This window comes from Balaenoptera physalus (genome assembly GCF_965194825.1).
Source record: "Balaenoptera physalus genome assembly, chromosome: 6".
Taxonomy (NCBI): Eukaryota; Metazoa; Chordata; class Mammalia; order Artiodactyla; family Balaenopteridae; genus Balaenoptera; species Balaenoptera physalus.
In genome coordinates, this window is record NC_138885.1 from 4,958,840 (window position 1) to 4,980,368 (window position 21,529).

At 48.2% G+C, this 21,529-nt stretch overlaps 2 protein-coding genes across 12 annotated transcripts in view; one reads left to right on the top strand and one right to left on the bottom strand.

The window, feature by feature from the left end:
- ARHGEF4 (Rho guanine nucleotide exchange factor 4) overlaps positions 1 to 5,087 on the top strand; it is a 270,049-nt gene extending 264,962 nt beyond the window's left edge. For 4 of the 6 annotated variants that reach the window (XM_082465664.1, XM_082465665.1, XM_082465667.1 and 1 more), the window contains 4 exons: positions 1,428 to 1,559; positions 2,367 to 2,610; positions 3,318 to 3,395; positions 3,918 to 4,199. In XM_082465664.1, coding sequence (XP_082321790.1) covers positions 1,428 to 1,559; positions 2,367 to 2,610; positions 3,318 to 3,395; positions 3,918 to 4,069 — 606 coding nt within the window. In that variant the 3' untranslated portion in view covers positions 4,070 to 4,199. Of the gene's footprint in view, positions 1 to 1,427; positions 1,560 to 2,335; positions 2,611 to 3,317; positions 3,396 to 3,492; positions 3,679 to 3,917 lie in introns of those variants that run through there. The other 2 variants (XM_082465663.1, XM_082465666.1) reach the window with 2 other exon arrangements.
- Positions 5,088 to 5,596: 509 nt separating this feature from the next.
- Positions 5,597 to 21,529, bottom strand: part of FAM168B (family with sequence similarity 168 member B) — a 37,074-nt gene continuing 21,141 nt past the window's right edge. For all 6 annotated transcript variants that reach the window (XM_082465745.1, XM_082465744.1, XM_082465746.1 and 3 more), the window contains 4 exons: positions 13,040 to 13,182; positions 12,730 to 12,907; positions 10,837 to 10,962; positions 5,597 to 10,075 (listed from right to left, as the gene is read on the bottom strand). In XM_082465745.1, coding sequence (XP_082321871.1) covers positions 10,850 to 10,962; positions 12,730 to 12,907; positions 13,040 to 13,182 — 434 coding nt within the window. In that variant the 3' untranslated portion in view covers positions 5,597 to 10,075; positions 10,837 to 10,849. The remainder of the gene's footprint in view (positions 10,076 to 10,836; positions 10,963 to 12,729; positions 12,908 to 13,039; positions 13,183 to 21,529) is intronic.

Genomic DNA, 21,529 nt, shown 5'->3' on the forward strand with positions numbered 1-21,529 from the left:
AAACCATGCTTGACCCTGAGAAATCTAGGACGGCACTGAAGCAGGGGGCCATGCTCCTGGGAGCCAGCAAACAGGAGCTAGTGTCAGGAGGGAGAGCTGGGCCTCTGTTGGGCCAGCCCGGCCCATGTCTGAGCCCCAGGCCTTGAGCGCTGCTCCCAGAGCAGGCCTGCTGGCCTCCTTCCTGGTGAAGAGCTCAGGGCACGTGTAAAATGCCACATGCTCCTCTCAGGGTGCAGCCAGCCAGCCTCCGGGGACAGGCTGGGCCCCCAAGTTCGAGTTAACTTCTGGGGCTCCCAACAGAAGGGGCCAGGCTTGCCACAGCGTGACCAGAGACGGATTGCCACCGGTCGGAGCCTCCTGGTTCCGTTTTCCTGGCATACACAATCCCCTCACGTGGGCCAGTCTCGTCTTCTAAGGCAGCACGGAGGCCTGAACTAACAGCGACGGTCCTGTTCTGTTCTCTCCACCCCCACCCACCAACCGTAAAATCTGTGAAAAAACAAGATTCCTAGGCCCCATCCTAGAAATACGGAATTAGACTCCCTGAGAGGGGGGCTGAGTGTTTGATTTGTGTTTTGTTTTGGGTGCCTGGCTTTTGCTTTCCTGATGATTGGTTCTGAGGCCCAGCCCTGACCAAGGACCCTCACAAACTCACTTATCCCAAACTGAATGGCTGCCAACTACGCCTGGCTGTGGTTTGCGTTTTCCTGGAGGAACCGGGCGCAGTAGGCCTTCACCTGAAAGTGTGAAGTCTGATGATAGAACTTCAGGTACTAAGTAACACTGAGCCAGAGGAAGACCTCCTAAACCCCTTTTAAAAGACGGGCCTCAGAAGTGACTTCCAGCCAGGTCTAATTATTCTCTAGAGCCGCACTGTCCAATCAAAGTACCGTGTGAGCCACATAGGGAATTTTATATGTGTTAGGAGCTATCTTAAAAATGAGAAAAAGAAACAGGTGAAACTAACTTTAATGATGCTTTGTTTAACTCAGTATATCCAAAATACCATTTCCACGTGTAATCCACATATAAAATACCATTGGTGAAATAGTCACAGTCTTGATTTCATACTAAGTCTTCAGAATCGGTGTATCTTCTACCTAAATGACACCTTGATAGGGATTAGCCACATTGCAAATGCTCACGCCACTGACTGCTGTGAGGCCTCATTTAACGGAGACGACCAACTCGTAGGCCAAACCGCCTTTTGACTCCACCCCACTTCCTTGGGCTTCAAGAGCAACCCCTTCATCTATGGCCTGCTGCTTACTGCAGACCCCGGCCCGACGGGGGCCGTGGGCAGGCAGGGCCAGTAGGGACCCCGCTTCCAGAGCCAGCAATAGAGGCAGGACGCAGAGCCCAGCAGAGCCTTGCTCTGAGCCCCAGGATGGGGGCACTCAGCTCACGGCTCCCCTTGGGTCCCCCAGGGAGAAGATCTCCTGGTCAGGAGCTCGGAACTCATCCACTCGGGGGAGCTGACTCGTGTCACACAGCCACAAGCCAAGAGCCAGCAGAGGATGTTTGTTCTCTTTGACCACCAGCTCATCTACTGTAAGAAGGTACCAGAGTCACTCTTGCCTGCTGGATGGACCTGTTCAGAGCAGGAATGGAGGGAGTGAGGTCGAGGGCTGGGAGCAGCTGCCCAGAGAAAATGAGACATACACACACACACACACACACACACACACACACACACACACACACACACACACACACACACACACACACACAGCAGGGGGCTGTCTACAGAGTGAGCCTAGTGGCCCAGGGACCGGAGGGTGGCCCTCACAGTCTGACCAGTGCGCAGCGCTGTTAAGAACACCCTCCTTCCTGATGAGCCCCTGCTCGCTTCTCAAACCAGCTCTTTTCCTGCAAACCTCAGCTTCCCCTTCCCAACCCTGGGGTCCTCTGTTCCAGCTGCCTCCAGGCGTCCTCTTTGCTGCTGGCTTCTACTCCCCTTTCAAAACACGGCGCAAGTGGCCGGGCAGCCCTCCTGAGCGCTGGCTCTGGCCTGGCCTCGGTAGACTGATGCTCTTCTCTGCTGCGCACTGTGGGCCCTGGCCTGCTGTCTGTTTCCGTGGCTGCCTCCCCATGAGGCTGTGGGTGTCTAGAGACCCCCAGGCCAGCCAGTAACCGTGAACGAAAGGAGCGGCTCCTCCACCATGGGTTCAGCATGTGGTCATGGGCCGAGCCAGGCTCGCGCTCCCTCGCGAGATCACTTTCTGCTGGGGAGGTGGGTGCAGCCTGCCGGCCCTTCTGGGCACAGGGCAGAAGGTGAGGCAGGGCCTTGGATGTGGTCAGGAGAATGGTTCAGGCCGAGGGGCCGGGCAAGCAGGTGGGCCGGGGGCTCACGGCGTCTCCGGCAGGACCTTCTCCGCCGGGACGTGCTCTACTACAAGGGCCGACTGGACATGGATGGCCTGGAGGTGGTGGACCTGGAGGACGGCAAGGACAGGGAGCTCCACGTGAGCGTCAGGAACGCCTTCCGGCTGCGCTGCGGCCCCTCAGGGGAGAGCCACCTGCTGTGTGCCAGGAAGCCCGAGCAGAAGCAGCGCTGGCTCAAGGCCTTCGCCAGGGAGCGGGAGCAGGTGCGGCTGGACCAGGAGACAGGTGCGAGACCCCGCCTGGCCCACCCAGCCCTCCTTGCCCCCGCAGGTGCGAGACCCCGCCTGGCCCACCCAGCCCTCCTTGCCCCCGCGTGCCGGGGAGTCGGCATGACCCTGAGACCGCGAGAGGCCGGTCTCACACGGGCAGAACCTCGGGGTTTGGCGAGGCTCCGGGACACGTCGTGGTTTCGGCCCCAGGCGTGGGTCACCTCCCCCTGCCACGCACGTGCACACACTCCATAGGGTGGGAGCCTCTGCTCAGTTGGAGTGGGAGGTGGGCGCCGGCCTCCAGAAGCCTCCCCCTGCCCCACGTGAGCACGGCATCTCCCCACGGCATTCCCCCTCCTGTCCTTGGGCCCCTGGCCATCACGCTGGGCGGCGACCAGGTCGGTTCTTGATCTGGCAAGGAGCCGCCTCCACAGGGCCGAGAAAGGGTAGTAGGCACCAGCCTCGTCGGTGAGCCGGGCAGGGTGAGCGAGGGGCAGGGCGACGAGGGAGGCCACCGAGAGGTGCGCCAGAGCACCCCTGCGGAGCACGTCCTCTGCCTGGGCGGCCGAGACAGGCTGGTGGGGCAGGACGCTGAGCCCCCGAGTACTGTGGGCAGGGCCGGGTACACAGAGACTGCGCTGGTGCCAGGACAAGAGGACCGTGGGGGGGGGGGAGGGGGGTGTGGGAGGGCAGCTGTGGCTCTCATCTGTGGCCCCTTCTCAGGCTTCTCCATCACCCAGCTACAGAGGAAGCAGGCCATGCTGAACGCCAGCAAGCAGCAGGCTGTCGGGAAGCCCAAAGGTAAGCAGGTGGTGGTGCCACCGCCCCCCACGGCAGCCCGGCCCAAAGCAGGGTCAGCTGGGCCTGGGTCCTCAGAGGCGCCCACTGCCTTCTGCAGGTTTGGGTTCCCCAAGGCTGGTGGTGAGGGACCGCTCGCTGGTGAGGAAGGCTGCTTAGGGACACGGTGGACATTCCTGCTCTCCAGCCCCTCAGGCTCCCGGGAGCAGCACCGGTGCTGCTCGGTGCCAGCTGCTACTTCCCCAGGCAGCGCTGCTTCCTGGCAAAGAACTAACAGCCTATTCCTAGAGAAACGTTAAACGCCGCCCCAAGAGCAGCTCCAGGCCTCACGCCTTCCCACGCCCCCTGGCCGTGCCCCCTGCAGACCACAGAGGGCAGCCCAGGCCCTTGGGTGCGGTCGGCCCCAGGGGAGCAAGGGTGGGTGTCTGAGGCAGCCTGGGGACGGCCTGCTCCATCCCACAGGCTCTGCCCTGTGCCACCCGGCTCCCGACACACCTCCGACCCCTGCTCTCTTCCCCTGCCCAGCCCTCAGCCGGCCCTACTACCTGACACGCCAGAAGCACCCGGCCCTGCCCACCAGCCTGCCCCAGCAACAGGTCCTGGTGCTGGCAGAGCCCAAGCGGAAGCCGTCCACCTTCTGGCACAGCATCAGCCGGCTGGCGCCCTTCCGCAAGTGAGCCCACGCCCCGCCGATGGCACCATCTGGACCTGCCCCGCCAGCGGGACTCCAGCTTTTCCTCCCCGAGGCTCACCACATCCGGCCTTCCTCTGCCTGTTATGCAAACTGGAGGTGGGAGGTGCTCAGTGCCCCCATTCCCGGTTTCCTCCCCACTACTGGGGCGCTGGAGACGCTGGCTGGAGAGGCAGGCCCCCAGCACGTGAACCTCCCGCCACCCTCTCGGCTTGTGCGGGGCCTCCTGGGAGCCACAGCTCAGAACCACCCACGTGTGAGAATGCCGCTTTGGACCCTCTTCTCTGGACATCTGATCATCGCTCCTGCTCCTGTCTTCTCTGGGCAGGAGACGTCTCTGCCTTCGGCCACCTGCAGAGCCAGGCTGTGTGCCCCTCTGCCCTCCCGTTCTCCGTGCAGGCCCCCAGCTGGTGGACCAGGCAGCCTGCGTCCCTGGTGGATGGGAACCAGGAATTCTGCCCACAAAAACATCTGGCCCAGGGCCCACCCGTTTTCGCTTCCCAGTCCCCCTCTAGACACTCCTGGCTGCTGGACACCCTCTCTTCACTTGTGATGTGTTTGTGTATAGTGGAAAGAAAACCATAGTCAGCTAAAAACTTCTGTCAGGGTTTGTGAGCAGTCCACCTGTAGCTGTGGAGTGATTCCAGAACCTGGTTCCAGTATTTTTTGTTCAGATTTTGTTTTTCTAACGGTAGAGAAAAAGACTTGTTAGTGACACAGAAAGATTGCCTTACCCTAAGTGAGTGTGAGAAGCCATAAGGACTGAATTCTGTGGCCCGGCACCCAGGACTGACCTACCCAGAGGCTGGTGGGCATGTGGGTTGGAAGGAAGCCCACATCCCACAGAGGAGGGGCACCAATGAGTGTGGCCAGGGCCTGGCTTGGGGCACGGAGCCGCCCCTGTGGCCCCTGGGAATTCAGCAGCATGTACAGTCACTCTTGCACTATACCCTCTCCAAGCCAGAAACCACATTTAATTTCATAAAGAAACTTGTGAAAAATAACCTGGCTGCCGGCCCTTGTTTTCTGTTGGGAGTCTGTGCATTTTCTCATGCCCTCGCCACTTATCTGTTTCCACCCCAGGCCTTTCCTTCGACTAGAGGAATGAGCTAGGCCCCCAGGGCTTTGGAGGACAGAGGCTCAGGGTAACTGGGAGCTGTCTCAGCACCTCCCTCCCTGGCTGCTTCCAGAGTCAGTCTGTTTAGCTGAAGTGAGTTTGGGGGACAGGCAGTCCGTAATCTTTCTGGGTCTCACCTTCCTCCTTGGTGAAATGGGGAAGGGTGTGTCTTCCTCCCAGGAGGACCGAGGCCACAGGACCACATGAGGAGGAACAAGGGTGGCTTCCCTCCCCTTCCCCACAACCTGCTACCTTCACACCCGTACACACTGCCCAGGTTACTGGGGCTGAGCCTGAAACCCCTGGATTTCCTAACTTAAGAGACACTACACCTTCCATCCAGGCCAAGCCACCTGGAGACAAAACCTATGGGGAAAAATCATGAAAATCACAATATGCAACACAATTCAATCTTTATTGAAAACTGCAGTATTAATACATAACAATTCTTGTTACAATAAACGTGCTTTTAAGAATTTTAAATCTGAGCTCATCTACTCAGCAGATTGCATAAAAAATTAAAATAGTACGAATTTACACATAATGGAATTGGCTCAGGATGGGTGTTCCATTCCTTTGTATTGATTGACACTTTAAGTTCAATGCAGAGGTGAGGGGGGCCTTTAACACTGGAAGACAACGCTGACTTAAGTTTTAAAAAAGTACTACGAGAACGGTCTAAAAAAAAAAACAGTATTCCAAAATCGTTTAAAAAAAAAACAATTTCCTTGTCAGTGACAGTGGCTCCCTGGGGTCTCTCTTGAGCGGCCATCACAGTAACCCCGCCAGGAACACATGAGAGCTGGCCTCAGGTCCAGCCCAATTAGTCTACCGACCACTGGTCTGCACGAGGACCTACAGGAGACTCCAACAGGGCTCAGGAGGCCAAGACAAGACACTTGTCATCTCCAACACACCAATCCTGAGAGCACAGCATCCCCTGAAGCTCACTGCAGGCTCCCTGCACAGAGATGCCAGCCTCTCCTCCGTCTCCCTGTCCCAAGTGACTTGACGTTTGATCCCGGGGATTCAAATAAGACTACCCCAGAGGTTTTCTGTTCTTCAAGTGAATAGGGTGGGGAAAGAGGCAAATACTCTGAAACATGTAAGATCAACTCTGCAACTTTCTACCTGAAAAGATCAGACCCTCCTCTGCAGCGTGTCCTCTGCAGGCTCCTTTCAGAAAGCTCAGGTTGAGTAACAAACAGCTCAGGATAAAAAAACACACCAACGTGTGAAATGTGCTAGAGAGGAGAGTCACGCAGGCCACCCTTCCCCCATGCCAACCACTCCTCTCTAGAGACACACCCCGTCCTTAGAAAGCACCAAGAGAAGAACCAGAAGCTGTACCCCACCTCAAGCCCCACACCCTTAAGCCTGCCCTTGCACGGCCAGAGGATGTCAGGCAGGCGTCCCGTCTGGGCAATGCCCAGGCTGGCAAGAACTGGGGTGTCCAGCCGTTAGCTGCCAGATAGGGAGAAGGTGGCCCAACTGGTCAGAGTAATACTGTTTCCAAATGTTTACAAAGGACAAGTCTGGGTTTCCTTCTTAAAAAGTAGGCCCCAGTACTGATGCGTCTGGTGCCTGCCATCCTTTCTCCACCTGCTGGCAGGACAGCACTACCAGAGATTAGTACATCCCAAGCCCCAAGAATCTGTTTCCTCTTGTTTGAAGTGCCGATGCCAGCAGATGGAGTGAGGCACTGCATGCCCAGCCTGGGAAGGGCAGGGCGCGTACCGACCATTGTCCAGCCCACAGCTCAGGACCACACTCGGCTCCTGTAAATACTACATTTGCATAGCACTCAAGAAACAGAGTCACGTAATACAACTGGTAGGCCTAATAACCAAACCAATAAGAATGTTGAGAAAAGATTGAACACAAGAGACATAAAAGATTCTGGAAGCGCTTCTGTGCCTGTCACCATGAATGGCCCTGGCCCGGATGCTGGCCTCAGTTCTCAAAGGCAGCAAGATGATGGGACCGTCACTCATCGTGAAATGTTCAGTCACCCGGCCCAGATCCAAACAAGATTTCCCTAAGCAGAGAAACATACCTTCTAAACCTTAGGGGAAGGCTGTAGAACAAAATTTTTTTAAAATATCCATGATGATACCTATGTTTATAGGAATTAGTTCCTTTACTTGCCTGTCTCAACTTCTAAAATAACTGTAATTTAGCTGAAAGACTCTCAAATTAGGAATGTCACATATAAAAAATGCAAAATTTCTCTGAATGTTCTACTATTGTGCTTAGGATATCAAATTATGCAACTTTATAACAGAAGCTCTATTCCTTAGTTAATTTTACTGGAACTAAATGCTGCTAAAATTACAACATATGATAGTTTTGTTACTATTCATTATATCCAGATTCTCACCTGCTAGACAAGATCTACCTTCCATATTTGATAGCTGATGCCGATAGTTTCAAAATTGAAAAGACTTCCACAAAGATGTATTCCATAATGCAAAAGTATTTGATGAAGTCTCCCAACTCAACTTCACAAAAGGGAAATAAGATTTTTTTTAGAAATTACAGGGGGGAAAGTGTTTATAAAGCTGATGTAAATGGGGAGAAAACGAAACCCACTCTTTTCTTTCTCTTGAAAACACCATTTAATTCAGTGCTCGTGAAAACACTCACCCTGTGTATGCCAAGTCTCAGGCAAGCTGCAAGAAACAGCCCATATAATTTCTCATAACTTCCTCCTGAATTCAAATGAGTCCAACCCTTACAGGTAGTGGCACGTGTGTGTCTGTGTGTGCGCACACCGGGACGTTTAAAAAGCATACACTAAACTCTTATTTTCTCCTAACTTATTACGCTAAACTGGGGAAACCAACTTCTCTGTCCAGCCCCTGGAACCATTAGAACATACTGATGTTACAAACCGTCCACTGTACAGATGCAATTACCAACAAAGAGTTGAAGAAGTGGACACAGTGTGCCTGGGGTAAATGGCTGCTACTCACACACACACACACACACGAATACACACATACAAAGGTGGGTTAAGTGCTCTTGAAGCAATTTAAAGTACTTATCAGTAAACACACTATGTTACAGACATTAGAAATAAATCTTCTGTTTACAATGATCCATGCAAAAATATTCCTAAAACTCTTATAAAATAAAATGTGAAAAAGAAAATTATGAAGAGTACTCACTATAAAAAATAAGGTTACCAAAGGCTCAGGGGTCAGGTATCCCACTCACCATCCGGGGCTGAATGCCACCCCAGTGCCGGAGCCCTGACCAGCTGCCGGAGCCGTAAGGAGAGTAAGGTGCCCTCCCCACCTGAGGCCCACAGCACTTGAAACAACGACGGGGTGGAGCAGGGGCACCCCGCCCCTGACAGATCGCTGAAAGGGAACAGCCCTCACCCCCCACCCCCTCTGACTTCATCTGAGGACACACACACACACACACACACACACACACACACCCATCGATACAAGTTGGGCACATTTAGGCAAAAAAATCCTCTTGGTTTCTTATGTACAATATTCAGATTTTAAACACAAAATCCTTTCTGTAATAAGTTCCGGCAGGCAAACACGTTCTGAGGCTGCCTGGCCCTTTGCTGTCCACACGTGCTTTGTGCCGAGTATCCTCAGCCGCAAGAAGAGATGGCCGAAGGGGCTCACAGACAACAGGCGCCAGCCCTTCCCTCACACCTCCCCACAGCCATCTCCACGAGTCCCCTCCAGATGGTCTCAGAGGACAAGTCCCCATGAAGTGCGTGGCCCTGCCTCTCTACAAGGAACAATCGATATCCAATAAAGTCCTGTTCCCTGTTAAAAGTTCTTAAATAGACAACGTTCTTCATAACACAAAGCTGAACGACGTCTTCACCCTTCTTTGTGGGAGGGAGAACAACAATGCCTGCGTATGTTTTCAGGTGACTCAAACACCTCCCCCGGCTGGGGGGGGAAAAGGAATGATTTTTCTAAGCTAAATACAGGAGAGGCCAATACCTTCTCCACGTGTGGCTGGTTCTCTTTCACATATCTTCCATCCTAGTAAAATAATTTCGCTCTACATAGGACTTTTCCATTAAACATATAGAAAGCATCATCTCTATCTGTAAGAGATTTGTAATGAAAATTTAGATGGCAGAGAAAATTGCTTTGCTGATACATAAACCACCTTGTGTCCCTAACTGGATTCATGGTAATCCCTAAGCACATCTACATCTCACTGACCCCACAAGCCTAAATGGAGAGAAAGCCATTAACCTGGTTGCACCCCAAGCAGCGGTGGCCCCCCCACACTCTCCCCGTCCCTGCAACTCTCTCCCAGTGCAGTCTGCACAAAAGGAAGAGATGGCTGGAAACCAGAAGTCCACATTTCCAACTGGCAACCCACGTCAACCCCAAAAGGCTGAAGAATCATCAAAGAGATTTCAGATGCTCTATGAAGAAATTCACTTTAACACATAACTTTAAGACTCTGCATACATTACAACAGTGCATTAGTGATACAAGTTGTAAAATACTTTTCCATTCCTTTGGATTTTGCATATGATGGTTCTGCATCAGTCACTGCAGGTAGATTGAGCAAGCTTTGTTTTTGTGTTTTTTTTTTTTTAACATGCATTCAACTAGATATGATTCAGAACAGATTAACACTCCCTTTTTATCATTACAGTTAGCTAAAAAATTGCCTGGCAGCCCACCAAACAGGATTTGCTTTAAGACCAACCCACAGAGTCAGCTGGAGACTGAGGGCGCTGGGACCTGCTGGGCCGGCCGTAGTAGTGTTTAGCTAAGTGTCGAGAGCATTAAGAAGAAAGTCCTGGTTGGAGGCACAAGGCCTGCAGCACCAGCTGTGGAACCTCCATGATGTGACTGCACAGCTCCATCCGCAAACCTGGGGGTGGGGGAGAAAGACGGACACAGTCACACACAGCTCCTCTGGCACAACTGCTCAGAAAAGGAGGCATTCAACTGGAGGAGGAGGAGGAGATCCACTAGGACAAGAAAGGGCAGCAGCAAGAGAGGCAACTGTGCTGGTTCCCACGGACCCCAGAGACTTCCAGTTACAACTGGAGCCCTACCTACTTCCTGCAGGAGACGGGCAGGAGACTAGAGCACAGCCCAGGTAAGGAACACAGTGCAGGGGGTGCACAGCAAGAACTCAATGGTTTCCTTCTTCTTTCCTCTGTAGAGTCCCAAGAAGGACAAAAATTTAAACACTGCATTGCCTTTGGATCATCAGGTAGCATTTTTCTTGGCAGTGTTTAAACTGACACAGATCTCCCATTCTCCTCTTAAAAAAATGCACTTTAGGGGCTTCCCTGGTGGCGCAGTGGTTGAGAGTCTGCCTGCCAATGCAGGGGACATGGGTTCGTGCCCCGCTCCGGGAAGATCCCACATGCCGCGGAGCAACTAAGCCCGTGTGCCACAATTACTGAGCCTGGGCATCTGGAGCCTGTGCTCCGCAACAAGAGAGGCCGCGACAGTGAGAGGCCCGCACACCACGATGAAGAGTGGTCCCCACTTGCCACAACTAGAGAAAGCCCTCGCACAGAAACGAAGACCCAACACAGCCATAAATAAAAACAAATACATAAATAAATTTTAAAAAGCCCTTTAGTCACAAGCTGGCCCCGGGCTTCACCAGTCACTTACGTTTGCAGAGTGATCACCACTGGGGGGGCACATAGCTGTAGGCGGGCGTTCCTGCGGCCCGATACGTGGGCACGGTGACGGGGTGCGGGGCGACAGGAGTTGGGGAGTGGGCAGTCAGCAAGGTACCTGGAAGGAAGAGCAGGCATGTCAGTGGAGGGCAGCACCCCACCACTGCTCCCTCTTACAGGGGAGCTCCCGCCAGACCCCCGTGGCAAGGCGGGAGGCAGACAGGGAGAGGGGATGGCTTTGACCCACAATGCCCTCAGAACTCTTGATTATATACAAGTCAAAGCTGTATAAACACAGCAAGCTCGCATGGGCAGCATATCTGCAGAAGCCTTTGGGCCTCCCCTTCATACAAGCATACCGAATTACTTTTGCAGATGAGGTGATAAAAAGAAAACAAAAATATTATTCGGCCTTAAAAAGGAAGGAAATCAGTCACATGCCACAACACGGATGAACGCTGAGGGCATTATGCTCAGTGAAATGAGCCAGTCACAAAAAGACAAATTCCGCCTGAGTCCACTTATATGAGGCCCCTAGAGGAGTCAAATGGATAGTGACAGAAAGGAGAATGGTGGCTGCCAGGTCTGGGACAAGGGGAAGGGGGAGCTGTTTAATGGGTACAGAGCTTCAGTTCTGCAGGAAGAGAAAGTTCTGGAGATGTGACACAACAGTGCGATAACACCACTGACCTGTACACTTGGAAATGGTTATGGTGGTAATAAATAACTGGAAGAGAGGGAGAGAGGGACGTGGAGGGAGATTCCCAACTACATGAGCTTCTGAGTACCTTAAGCTAAGCATATTTTCCCTATAACTGCAGAAAACTCAGCTGTGTCCAGTTATGGACAAGCACCACCTCAAACCTAACAGCCTCACCTGGCAGCCCTTCTCTCCTCCTCCTTCCTGCCTGCACCCACACCAGGGCCTGCCATCCCCTCCCTCCACGTGCCTCAAACACGCAGTTTCTATCTGTGCCAGACTCTCCTCTGCCTTCACGGGTAAGTATGGGAAAACCAAATAAAATAGAGACTCTAGGCAGAAACACACATGGTATCTGGAAACACCGTTCTCTCCTGACACATTTTCCTTATACTAAAGTCTAGGCAAACAAAGAGGGAACAATATATATATATATTTTAAAGACCCAGCCATGGGCAACCAAATGCATTGTGTGTACCTGGCCCCTCACCACAGACAATTCACATGCCCATAGGGGGTAACCTAATCCCTAGACATTCAGTCAAGCCCTCAAACACTCCAGGGTTCCACGGAGACAGGCCCATTCCAGCCACGGGTCTCTTCTCTCTGTGGTTTATTTTCCAGACCTAGGGGAAGCCTTGGGAAATAAAGTCAATGTACGCCAAAGGATTTCTACAGGCAGCTGTTATCTCTATGAACACAAGACCGGCTTTCCTAGATTCATGAAAACATCCCCATTCAGACAACTTGGCCTGCACTAGTATCCCACACTAAAGGGAAGGATCGAGAGGGCCAGCCCCCCACATCGCAAAGTATCCCTCTTCTGCCCAAGCTCACCATAGGAATCTGGTCACTCCTTGTCCCTACAGCCAAGTGACTCAGCTCACCAAAAAAAAAGTGGCCCCATCAAATTTGGAGAGGGCTACTCAGTCATGGTCTATGGAAAAGGTACTTGGTTCATGGTTCTAAACCCTACACTCCAGTCTCAACTGAAAGGAAAAGGAAGAGAAAGGAGGGGAGGTAAAGAAAAATATAACGTGCCATTTCTTCCCAAAAGGATCAGATGTCCTTCCATACAACTCTAGCCATGAAAAGTCAAAGCCAAGGGTCAGAATACTGGTGGGCTCTCCCTTCCCCCAGCCCTCATGCCATCACAGAGCAGGCACCCCAGGGCCAAGAACTCACCCGCTGACATGGCCATAGTGGTCCCCGCCACCATGCCCATGGTGACGCCGTTGCCTCTAGGCGGAGGGATGGCAGCAGGGTACACCGTCGCCGGCATGCCGTTGGGCTGCACCACTGTGGTGTGGTGGATGACGTGAGGGGGTGCTGCATACAGGGGCTGGGGGTAGTACGTGCCTTGCTGGGGAAAGAAGAGAGACGAGGGCCACAGGGTCCCACACCCAGGGGGTCAGAGCCCTGAGGAACCGGCCCTTCCCACACGCACAGTGCCCAGGAGACCCTGTGAGACACCCACAGCGCGCCCCAGGCCTACCTGTGCGTACGGGCTCTGCTGGGGGTAGGCACTTCGCACGGGGTATACAGCGGTCTGGTAGGGGTTGGGGGAGGAGGAGTACGGTGGCACAGCCCCGCTGGTGGGGGAACAGGACACTTTGTAAGGTGTGCCAGGAGTGTAACCTGAAACAAAGAAGCCCAAAGCCTTAATTCAAACCCACACTCGGCCAGACACAGGGGGCGGACCAAGTGTGCAGCGAGGAATGAGGCAGTGTTCCAGCCCCGACCACAGTCGTATCTGACACCTCTACTGAGATCTGGCTTCACTGCTTAGACTTTATGTGCAAGTATTTTTCTGGGGGGTGAGGGGGGAAAAGAAAGTTCTACTGAGTGCATACTTACATAGGAACAGGAAAGAAACACTGGCCCTGTTGGAATATAAATCAGCACGCCCTTGCTGGGGCACAATTTGGCATTAAAAGTATGTATGTCTTTTAACCCCACCACTCTACTTCTAGAAATTTGTTTTAAAGAAATAAGCACGGCACATAAAAAGATGCTCAACATAGCTCGTCATCAGGGAAATGCAAATCAAAACCACAGTGAGGAATCTATCGCCGCACACCTGTGAGAAGGGCTACGAATAAAAAGAACACAAACAACAAACGTCGGTGAGGCTGTGGAGGAAAGGGAGTCCTCGTTGGTAAGAACTGCTGGTAAGAACACAAACTGGTGCAGCCACCATGGAAAACAGCATGGAAGTTTCTCAAAAAACTAAAAATACAACTACCACATAACTCAGCAATTCCACTCCAGGCTATTTATCCCAAGAAAATGAAAACACTAATTTGAAAAGATACATGTACCCCAATGTTCATAGCAGAATTATTTACAATTGTCAAGATATGAAAGCAACCTAAGTGTCCATCAACAGATAAAGAAGATGTGGGAAACACACACATACATATGGGCGCGCACGGGAATGTTACTCAACCATAAAAATAGAAGGACATTTTGTCATTTGCAACATGGATGGACTTGGAGGGTATTATGCTAAGTGAAATAAATCAGCAAGAGACAAATACTGTATGATATCACTTACATGTAGAATCTAAAAAATACAACAAACTAGTGAATATAACAAAAAAGCAGCAGACTCACAGATATAGAGAAAAAACCAGCGGTTCCCTGGAGAGGGGAGGGAGGAGGGGGGCAACACGGGGGTAGGAGATTCAGAGGTACAAACTACAAGGACACACACAGGGAATATAGCCAATATTTACAGTAACTATAAATGGAGTATAACCTTTAAAAATTGTGCATCACTGTGTTGTACACTGGTAACTTATAAAACACTGTGCATCAACTCTACTTCAATTAAAAAAGAAAAAAAGAAGTAAGCATGGATCTGAACAAAGGCTGAACTGTAAGCATGCTCATCACAGCGCTGTTAATTACAGCAAAAACAAAAGGGAAAACTTGTCAAACACCAGGGTTATGCTAAAAAGACTTCTGGGTCTAAGGGACAGCAGGCTGAACACGTACTTTTGCCTTTGTCCCCACCCAAAATGACAATAAAGCAGATTAATAAATAAAAAGACACAAAGCCACACAGATCAAGAAGAGAGGAAAAGACATTTTGGAACCTAATAATTTGGGAATCTTTTAAAAAGTAGAAGTGGAAAATAATTTAGCAGACTCAAAAAAGCTGTACTCTCAGCCAGCAGGGAAGAGGGTCAAGAAGCAGCCTGACACCGGGAAAGCCCCTTCCCCTAGACCTAGACGCTGTCAGCACGTGCTGCCAGGAAGTGATGAAGGACCACGATCTGGAAGAGTGATGCAGAGTCTATCTGGTAAGCAGTAAGATGCCTGGCTCCCCCTCCTGACTCCCCATTCCAACGGACGAGTTCTTCTCCAGGGAGGTTAAGAGAGGGTCTCTGAATTGCCACGTTCATAGCCCACTGATTTATACAGACTAAGCCACCAGCAAACTGTGGTACAACCATACAACAAAATACTACTACTCAGCAACCAAAAGGATAGAACTGATGATACACATAACATGGGATAAATCTCAAAAAAAAAAAAAAAAAATACAATATGCAAAAGAAGTCAGACACAGTAACATATGATAGGAAACTCTAGGAAAGACCAACATAATCTACAGAGACAGAAAACCAATTAGTGGTGCCCAGGGGCCAGAGGGCATGAGGGCATCTTTCACAGGAATGAAGTCACTTGACTGTTTGTGGTGTCACACATCTGTATACATGTCTAAACACACCAAACTGTGCACTTATAAAGGATGGCTTATATGCAAATTATACCTCAATAAAACTGCTTTCTAAAAAGTCTGAGAAGCCACTTCTCATTCACTAGAACGGCTGACATGGCAGAGTGCTCACACGAGTTCCAGGGAACAATACAACTCCTCATAAAGCTACAGATATACTTCCCATGGGGCCCAACAATTCACTCCTAGATACTTTCCCTAGAAGAATGAAAACATACTTCCACAATAGGACTTGTAAAAAATGTTCACCAATCTTACTCATAATAGCCAAAAGATGGGAAATAACCCAAATGTTTATCAATAGGAAAATGGGTAAATTATGATACATCCATATAAACACTACTCAGTATCAAAAGGCAAAAGCATGAATGAATCTCAAACCATGCTGACCTTTTAAAAGACACCAGACACAGAGCATACACTGCATGATCTCATTTTCAACACTTAAGTAAACCTAGCTATGGTGACAGAAGTCGGGGGAAGCGGGGGGGAGGTGTATGATTTGGAGAGGGCGAAAGAAAAGCCTAGGATGATAAAAGTGCTCAGTATTTTGTTTTGGGTGGTGGTTACACGAGTATGACAACTGTCAAAATCCATCCAAATGAACATTTAATATGTGGGTGATTTGCATAAATTATAACTCAAACTTAAAAATGAGCTGAGTATTACAAAAATTAAAGTTTAAAAAATTTAAACCACTTTATTGAACTGCGTTTAGCGGTGTACTTATATTTTAATTTAAAAGAGAAAAAAAGAATGAATGACTTCCAGGATATACACTAGGTTTTTTTGTGTTTTTTTTTTAACATCTTTATTGGAATATAATTGCTTTACAATGGTGTGTTAGTTTCTGCTTTATAACAAAGTGAATCAGCTACATGTATACATATATCCCCATATCCCCTCCCTCTTGCGTCTCCCTCCCACCCCTCTAGGTGGTCACAAATCACCGAGCTGATTGCCCTGTGCTATGCAGCTGCTTCCCACTAGCTATCTATTTTACATTTGGTAGTGTATATATGTCCATGCCACTCTCTCATTTTGTCCCAGCTTACCCTTCCCCCTCCCCGTGTCCTCAAGTCCATTCTCTACGTCTGCATCTTTATTCCTGTCCTGCCCCTAGGTTCTTTAGAACCATTTTTTTTTTTTTAGATTCCATATATATGTGTTAGAATACAGTATTTGTTTTTCTCTTTCTGACTTACTTCACTCTGTATGACAGACTCTAACTCCATCCACCTCACTACAAATAACTCAATTTCGTTTCTTTTTATGGCTGAGTAATATTCCATTGTATATATGTGCCACATCTTCTTTATCCATTCATCTGTCGATGGACACTTAGGTTGCTTCCATGTCCTGGCTACTGTAGATAGAGCTGCAATGAACATTGTGGTACATGACTCTTTTTGAATTATGGTTTTCTCAGGGTATATGCCCAGTAGTGGGATTGCTGGGTTGTATGGTAGTTCTATTTTTAGTTTTTTAAGGAACCTCCATACTGTTCTCCACAGTGGCTATATCAATTTACATTCCCACCAACAGATACACCAGTTTTAAATGATCCTTTTTTTTAAACCACAAGTCCCCCTTTCCTCCAAGGGGCCAAGTCAGTCCTGGAGACCCACTGAGAACCATCACGCACTTGGTGTGCCTAGGTTCACTAAGACCTTAAATGCCATGTTTCTCATTTATTCCCCAGACTGCCCCTCATGGTGTTCATGATGAAGATGCTGGTAAAGGTGTTAATGCCCCAGAGTCACACACAGCAGAGCATGTGCTCAGACAAACCCAGATCCAGCTGCACTGAGCAATGACTCCTTTGCCCAAACCAGGTAACTCCCAAGCTCAGCTCGTATCTGTTTTAAGGAGAAAAGACCCTCACAGGTTTCCCTATTTCTGTGTTTTAGAAAAAAAATTTTTGTATTGAAGTATACTTGATTTACAATATTGTGTTAGTTTCAGGTAGACAGCAAAGTGATTCAACTATACACACACACAAACACACAGGTTTTTTTCATATTCTTTTCCATTATAGGTTATTATAAGATATTGAGTATAGTTCTGCGCTATACAGTAAATTCTTATTACTTCTCTATTTTATGTATCTATTTGTATCTGTTAATCCCATTCTCCTAATTTATCCCTCCCCTCTCCCTTTCCCCTTTGGTAGACTAAAGTTTGTTTTCTATGTCTGTGAGTATGTTTCTCTGTGAGTCTGTTTCTGCTTTGTATATAGATTTATTTGTATTATTTTTTAGATTCCACATATAAGTGACATCATATATTTGTCTTTCTCTGTCTGATTTACTTCCCTTAGTATAATATTCTCTAGGTCCATCCACATTGCTTCAAATGGTAATTATTTCCTTCTTTTTTATGGCTGAGTAACATTCCAACACACACACACATACCATGCCTTTTTAAACCAATCATCTGTTGATGGGCACTTGGGCTGTTTCCATGTCTTGGCTATTGTAAATAGTGCTGCTATGAACACTGGGTATCTTTCTGAATACGAGTTTTTATCTTTTCTGGATATATGATCAGGAGTGGGACTGCTGGATTATATGGTAGCTCTATTTTTAGTTTTTGTTTTATTTACTTATTTACTTATTTATTTATGTATTTATTGGCCACCTAGCGCAGCTTGCGGGATTCTTAATTCTCTGACCAGGGACTGAACCCAGGGCCCCAGCAGTGAAAGTGCCGAGTCCTAAACACTGGACTGCCAGGGAATTCCCTATTTTTAGTTTTTTAAGGAACCTCCATACTGTTTTCCATAGTGGCTGCACAAATTTACATTCCCACCAGGTTTCCCTATATTATTTTGACATTCATTAACTATTATGTCAGTAAAAACAATGCCAAAATTTGAAGACACCAAATTTCAATACCAGTTTTGAGCTGAAGGAGAGTAGAATAAAGAGTCTCCAGATTTGGAAAAGCAACGTTAAAGACAAGAGCAGTTAAGTCCCTCTCTCTAGCTGCTCATCTTCTAGTCTTTAAGAGGGACAGAAAAGGAAAGTGATGGCTTCACAGGTTTCACAGGTATATACATGTTAAAACCCATCAAATTGAAGCTTTAAATATGTGTACTTAATTGTACACCAATTATACCACAATAAGGTGGCAAAACATTTTCTTTAATTATAAAGAAAAAGGTAATTATGAAAGCCACTGATTTCTAACCCTGCACTGACACTCCCAGGAGACGGCTCAGTGATAGCTCCTAACTCCCCATAAGTGACTGACTACATCAGAGGAGGAAATGAGGCAGTGGTGCCTGGACACACTTGTGACCAGTCACGGTGATGGAAGCACTGCACCAGGGCAGAGTGCTGCCAACTGCCAGAGCGCATCACCAACATCACACGCCATGCCTGGGGCCAACAGGGCTTGTCAAAAGGTCCAGCCACCTTGACAAGGTGCTGACTTCAGGGGAAAACCACAAGGAAAGAGACCACCAAAACAGCAGCACTGACACAGTCCTGGCTGGCAAAAGCAGGAGCAGGTCGTCTCAAAAACAGAAGCCTGTGGATGAAGGCAAAGTATGTCTGGACAGCTCCCTCCTGCGCGAGCTACCCTCTCCTTCCCACTTCTCACAACCCTGCAGCAGCGGCATCGTGGAGTTAACTCACAGGAGAATACTGCTAAACATGGTCCCACTGGCCTGAATTAAGAGAGCCTCACAGGAGTCACTAAACTCACAACTGACCAAAAGGATATCAGGTTTTTACAAAAATGTCGGAAAATCAAAATGTTCACAGAATTAGCATATTTTGAAAACAAGTGCTAGACTTCAAACTGGAAAATCACATTCAGAATTTCTGGTGCTAGCCAGTTTTCATAGGTTAAAAAGAACCAACAAGGCCCCCCCCCTTTCTTCACTGTACAATTAAAAAACATCCATGACGTAGATGAAACAACTGGAAATATAAATACTGATTGTAGTATTGATAGTATTAAATAATTATTATTTTTTAGGTGTGATGATATATATTTTTAAATTCATCTTTTAAAGATAATACTGAAAAACTGATGACTGTGATGTCTGAGATTGGCTTCAAAATAATATAGGGCAAAGTGACAGGAGTACAGATGGAAAAGATCAACTATAAGCTATTAACTGCCAAGTCTAGGGCATGGGCAGGTGGACCCTGCACTGTGTACTTGTGTATACTTGTAACTGCTGAGGCTAGGGTGTGGGTAAGTGGTCATCAGCCTGCTGTGTACTTATGTATTTTTGTTATTATTATTTTTTTAATTTATTTATTTTATTTATTTACTTTTGGCTGGGTTGGGTTTTTGTTGCTGTGTGTGGGCTTTCTCTAGTTGCAGTGAGCGGGGGCTACTCTTCGTTGCAGTGCGCAGGCTTCTCATTGCAGTGGCTTCTCTCGTTGCAGAGCACGGGCTCTAGGCACGTGGGCTTCAGTAGTTGTGACACGCGGGCTCAGAAGTTGTGACTCACGGGCTCTAGAGCACAGGCTCAGTAGTTGTGGCACACGGGCTTAGTTGCTCCGCGGCATGTGGGATCTTCCCGGACCAGGGCTCGAACCCGTGTCCCCTGCATTGGCAGGCGGATTCTCAACCACTGCGCCACCAGGGAAGGCTTATGTATTTTTGTATTTCAAATTTTTCATAATAAAAAGTCTTTCAAAGTGTTTTATAAAGGTTAGGTAGATTTATGGATTAAAAGAGACAAGAGACATAACAAACTCAACTTTATAAACAAATTGAACATGTAAATTTTGAATAGATTCTATTTCCAAATCTTTTTAAAAAATGTTTGTGACAACTGGGCAAATTTAAATATGAACTATAAAATAAAATGAGAGAATTACCGCTTCTCAATATGATAACGGTATCACGGTCATGCAGAGGAGCAGCCTCATTACGTTACGTTGAGGGTCAAGCTGAAGCCCACAGGACAAGAGCCAAAAAAGGCTATAACTCTGCATTGCTTCAAGAAAAAACCAAAAACAAACAACAAAACGTACACACACACTCATCTTTATATGGTAGATAAAGCACATATGGCAAAATGATAACTGATGAATCTCGGTGCTGGATATTACGGATGTTCACTACACTGTTCTCTCAATTTTTCTGTATATATGAAAATGTTTTGTAGTAAATAAGGTGAGAAAATTATAATGCCTTCAGATGGTGACACACAACTGAGAGAGGAGCTAAGAAAACCTCCCAGGAAACAACAGTCATGCAGGAGCTAAAGGGACAAGGAAGGAAGCAGGCAGAGGTCCCCTGCTACTAGGAGATGAACATAAAAGTTTTCTGAGCCTTTAAAAAGGCCATAAGCTAGGAAGGCATGGCTCTTCAGCAATCTTATCTGAAAGATAATCTGGCAGCTAGGTACTAGCTGGAAGGGCAAATAAAGGTAAAATATGCCAATGTTCAATACATACAGCCAACCCTCTATAGAAAGTCATGGTGCTATAGGATAAAGTGATTCAAAAAAGAATGAGAAGAGAAAGGAGAACCTGTCTGAGGAAGTGAAAACACACAAACAATGCATTCATGACCTGAATGAAAAACTGGAAGAAAACAGAGCCTCTAAAAAAGCCATCAATATTCCTAATAAGAAAGTCCATGACAATTCTGTCACTGTTCAAACTGCAGAAAGAGCCTCCTGAAGCTTGGACTGAAGAGAAGCTGGAAGCTGTCCACCTGAATAAGCTTCTAAGGACACAGTATGAAAGCAAAGTTAGGAAGATCTAACCATACACCTCTCCAGAGACAGGCCCTCTGATTCAGAAGCACTCTTCTGGCCCACCACATCCACTGAAAAAAAGGTAAAGTCCCTTATTTACTACAATCAACGATAGGCCAACCTATGATGTCGAGCTTTTCTTTTAAGGGAGGCTAGAGGCCTACTGTTGCAGAAACCCATCCAGCAGGCTTGAGGTCTCCTAATCATCTGAGATATCTTTTTTATAACAACTGCCTCATATGTACACTTTATTGAAGATAAAGAGGTGACTCCAAGAAGCTACCATGTGTATGCATTTGTCAGAATACAATGAATGGTATATTTAAAATGTGTGCATTTTATATATGTAAATTTCACCTAAAAACAAAACCTAAAAGAACTGTAAACAAATATTAACAATACGCCCACTGAAGTAGATGGGGAAAAGCGTCCTGATATCCACAACTTACTTCAAAACACATGAAAAAACAAGATGGACTGAAGGATGGATGGAGTAAAATGTTTAA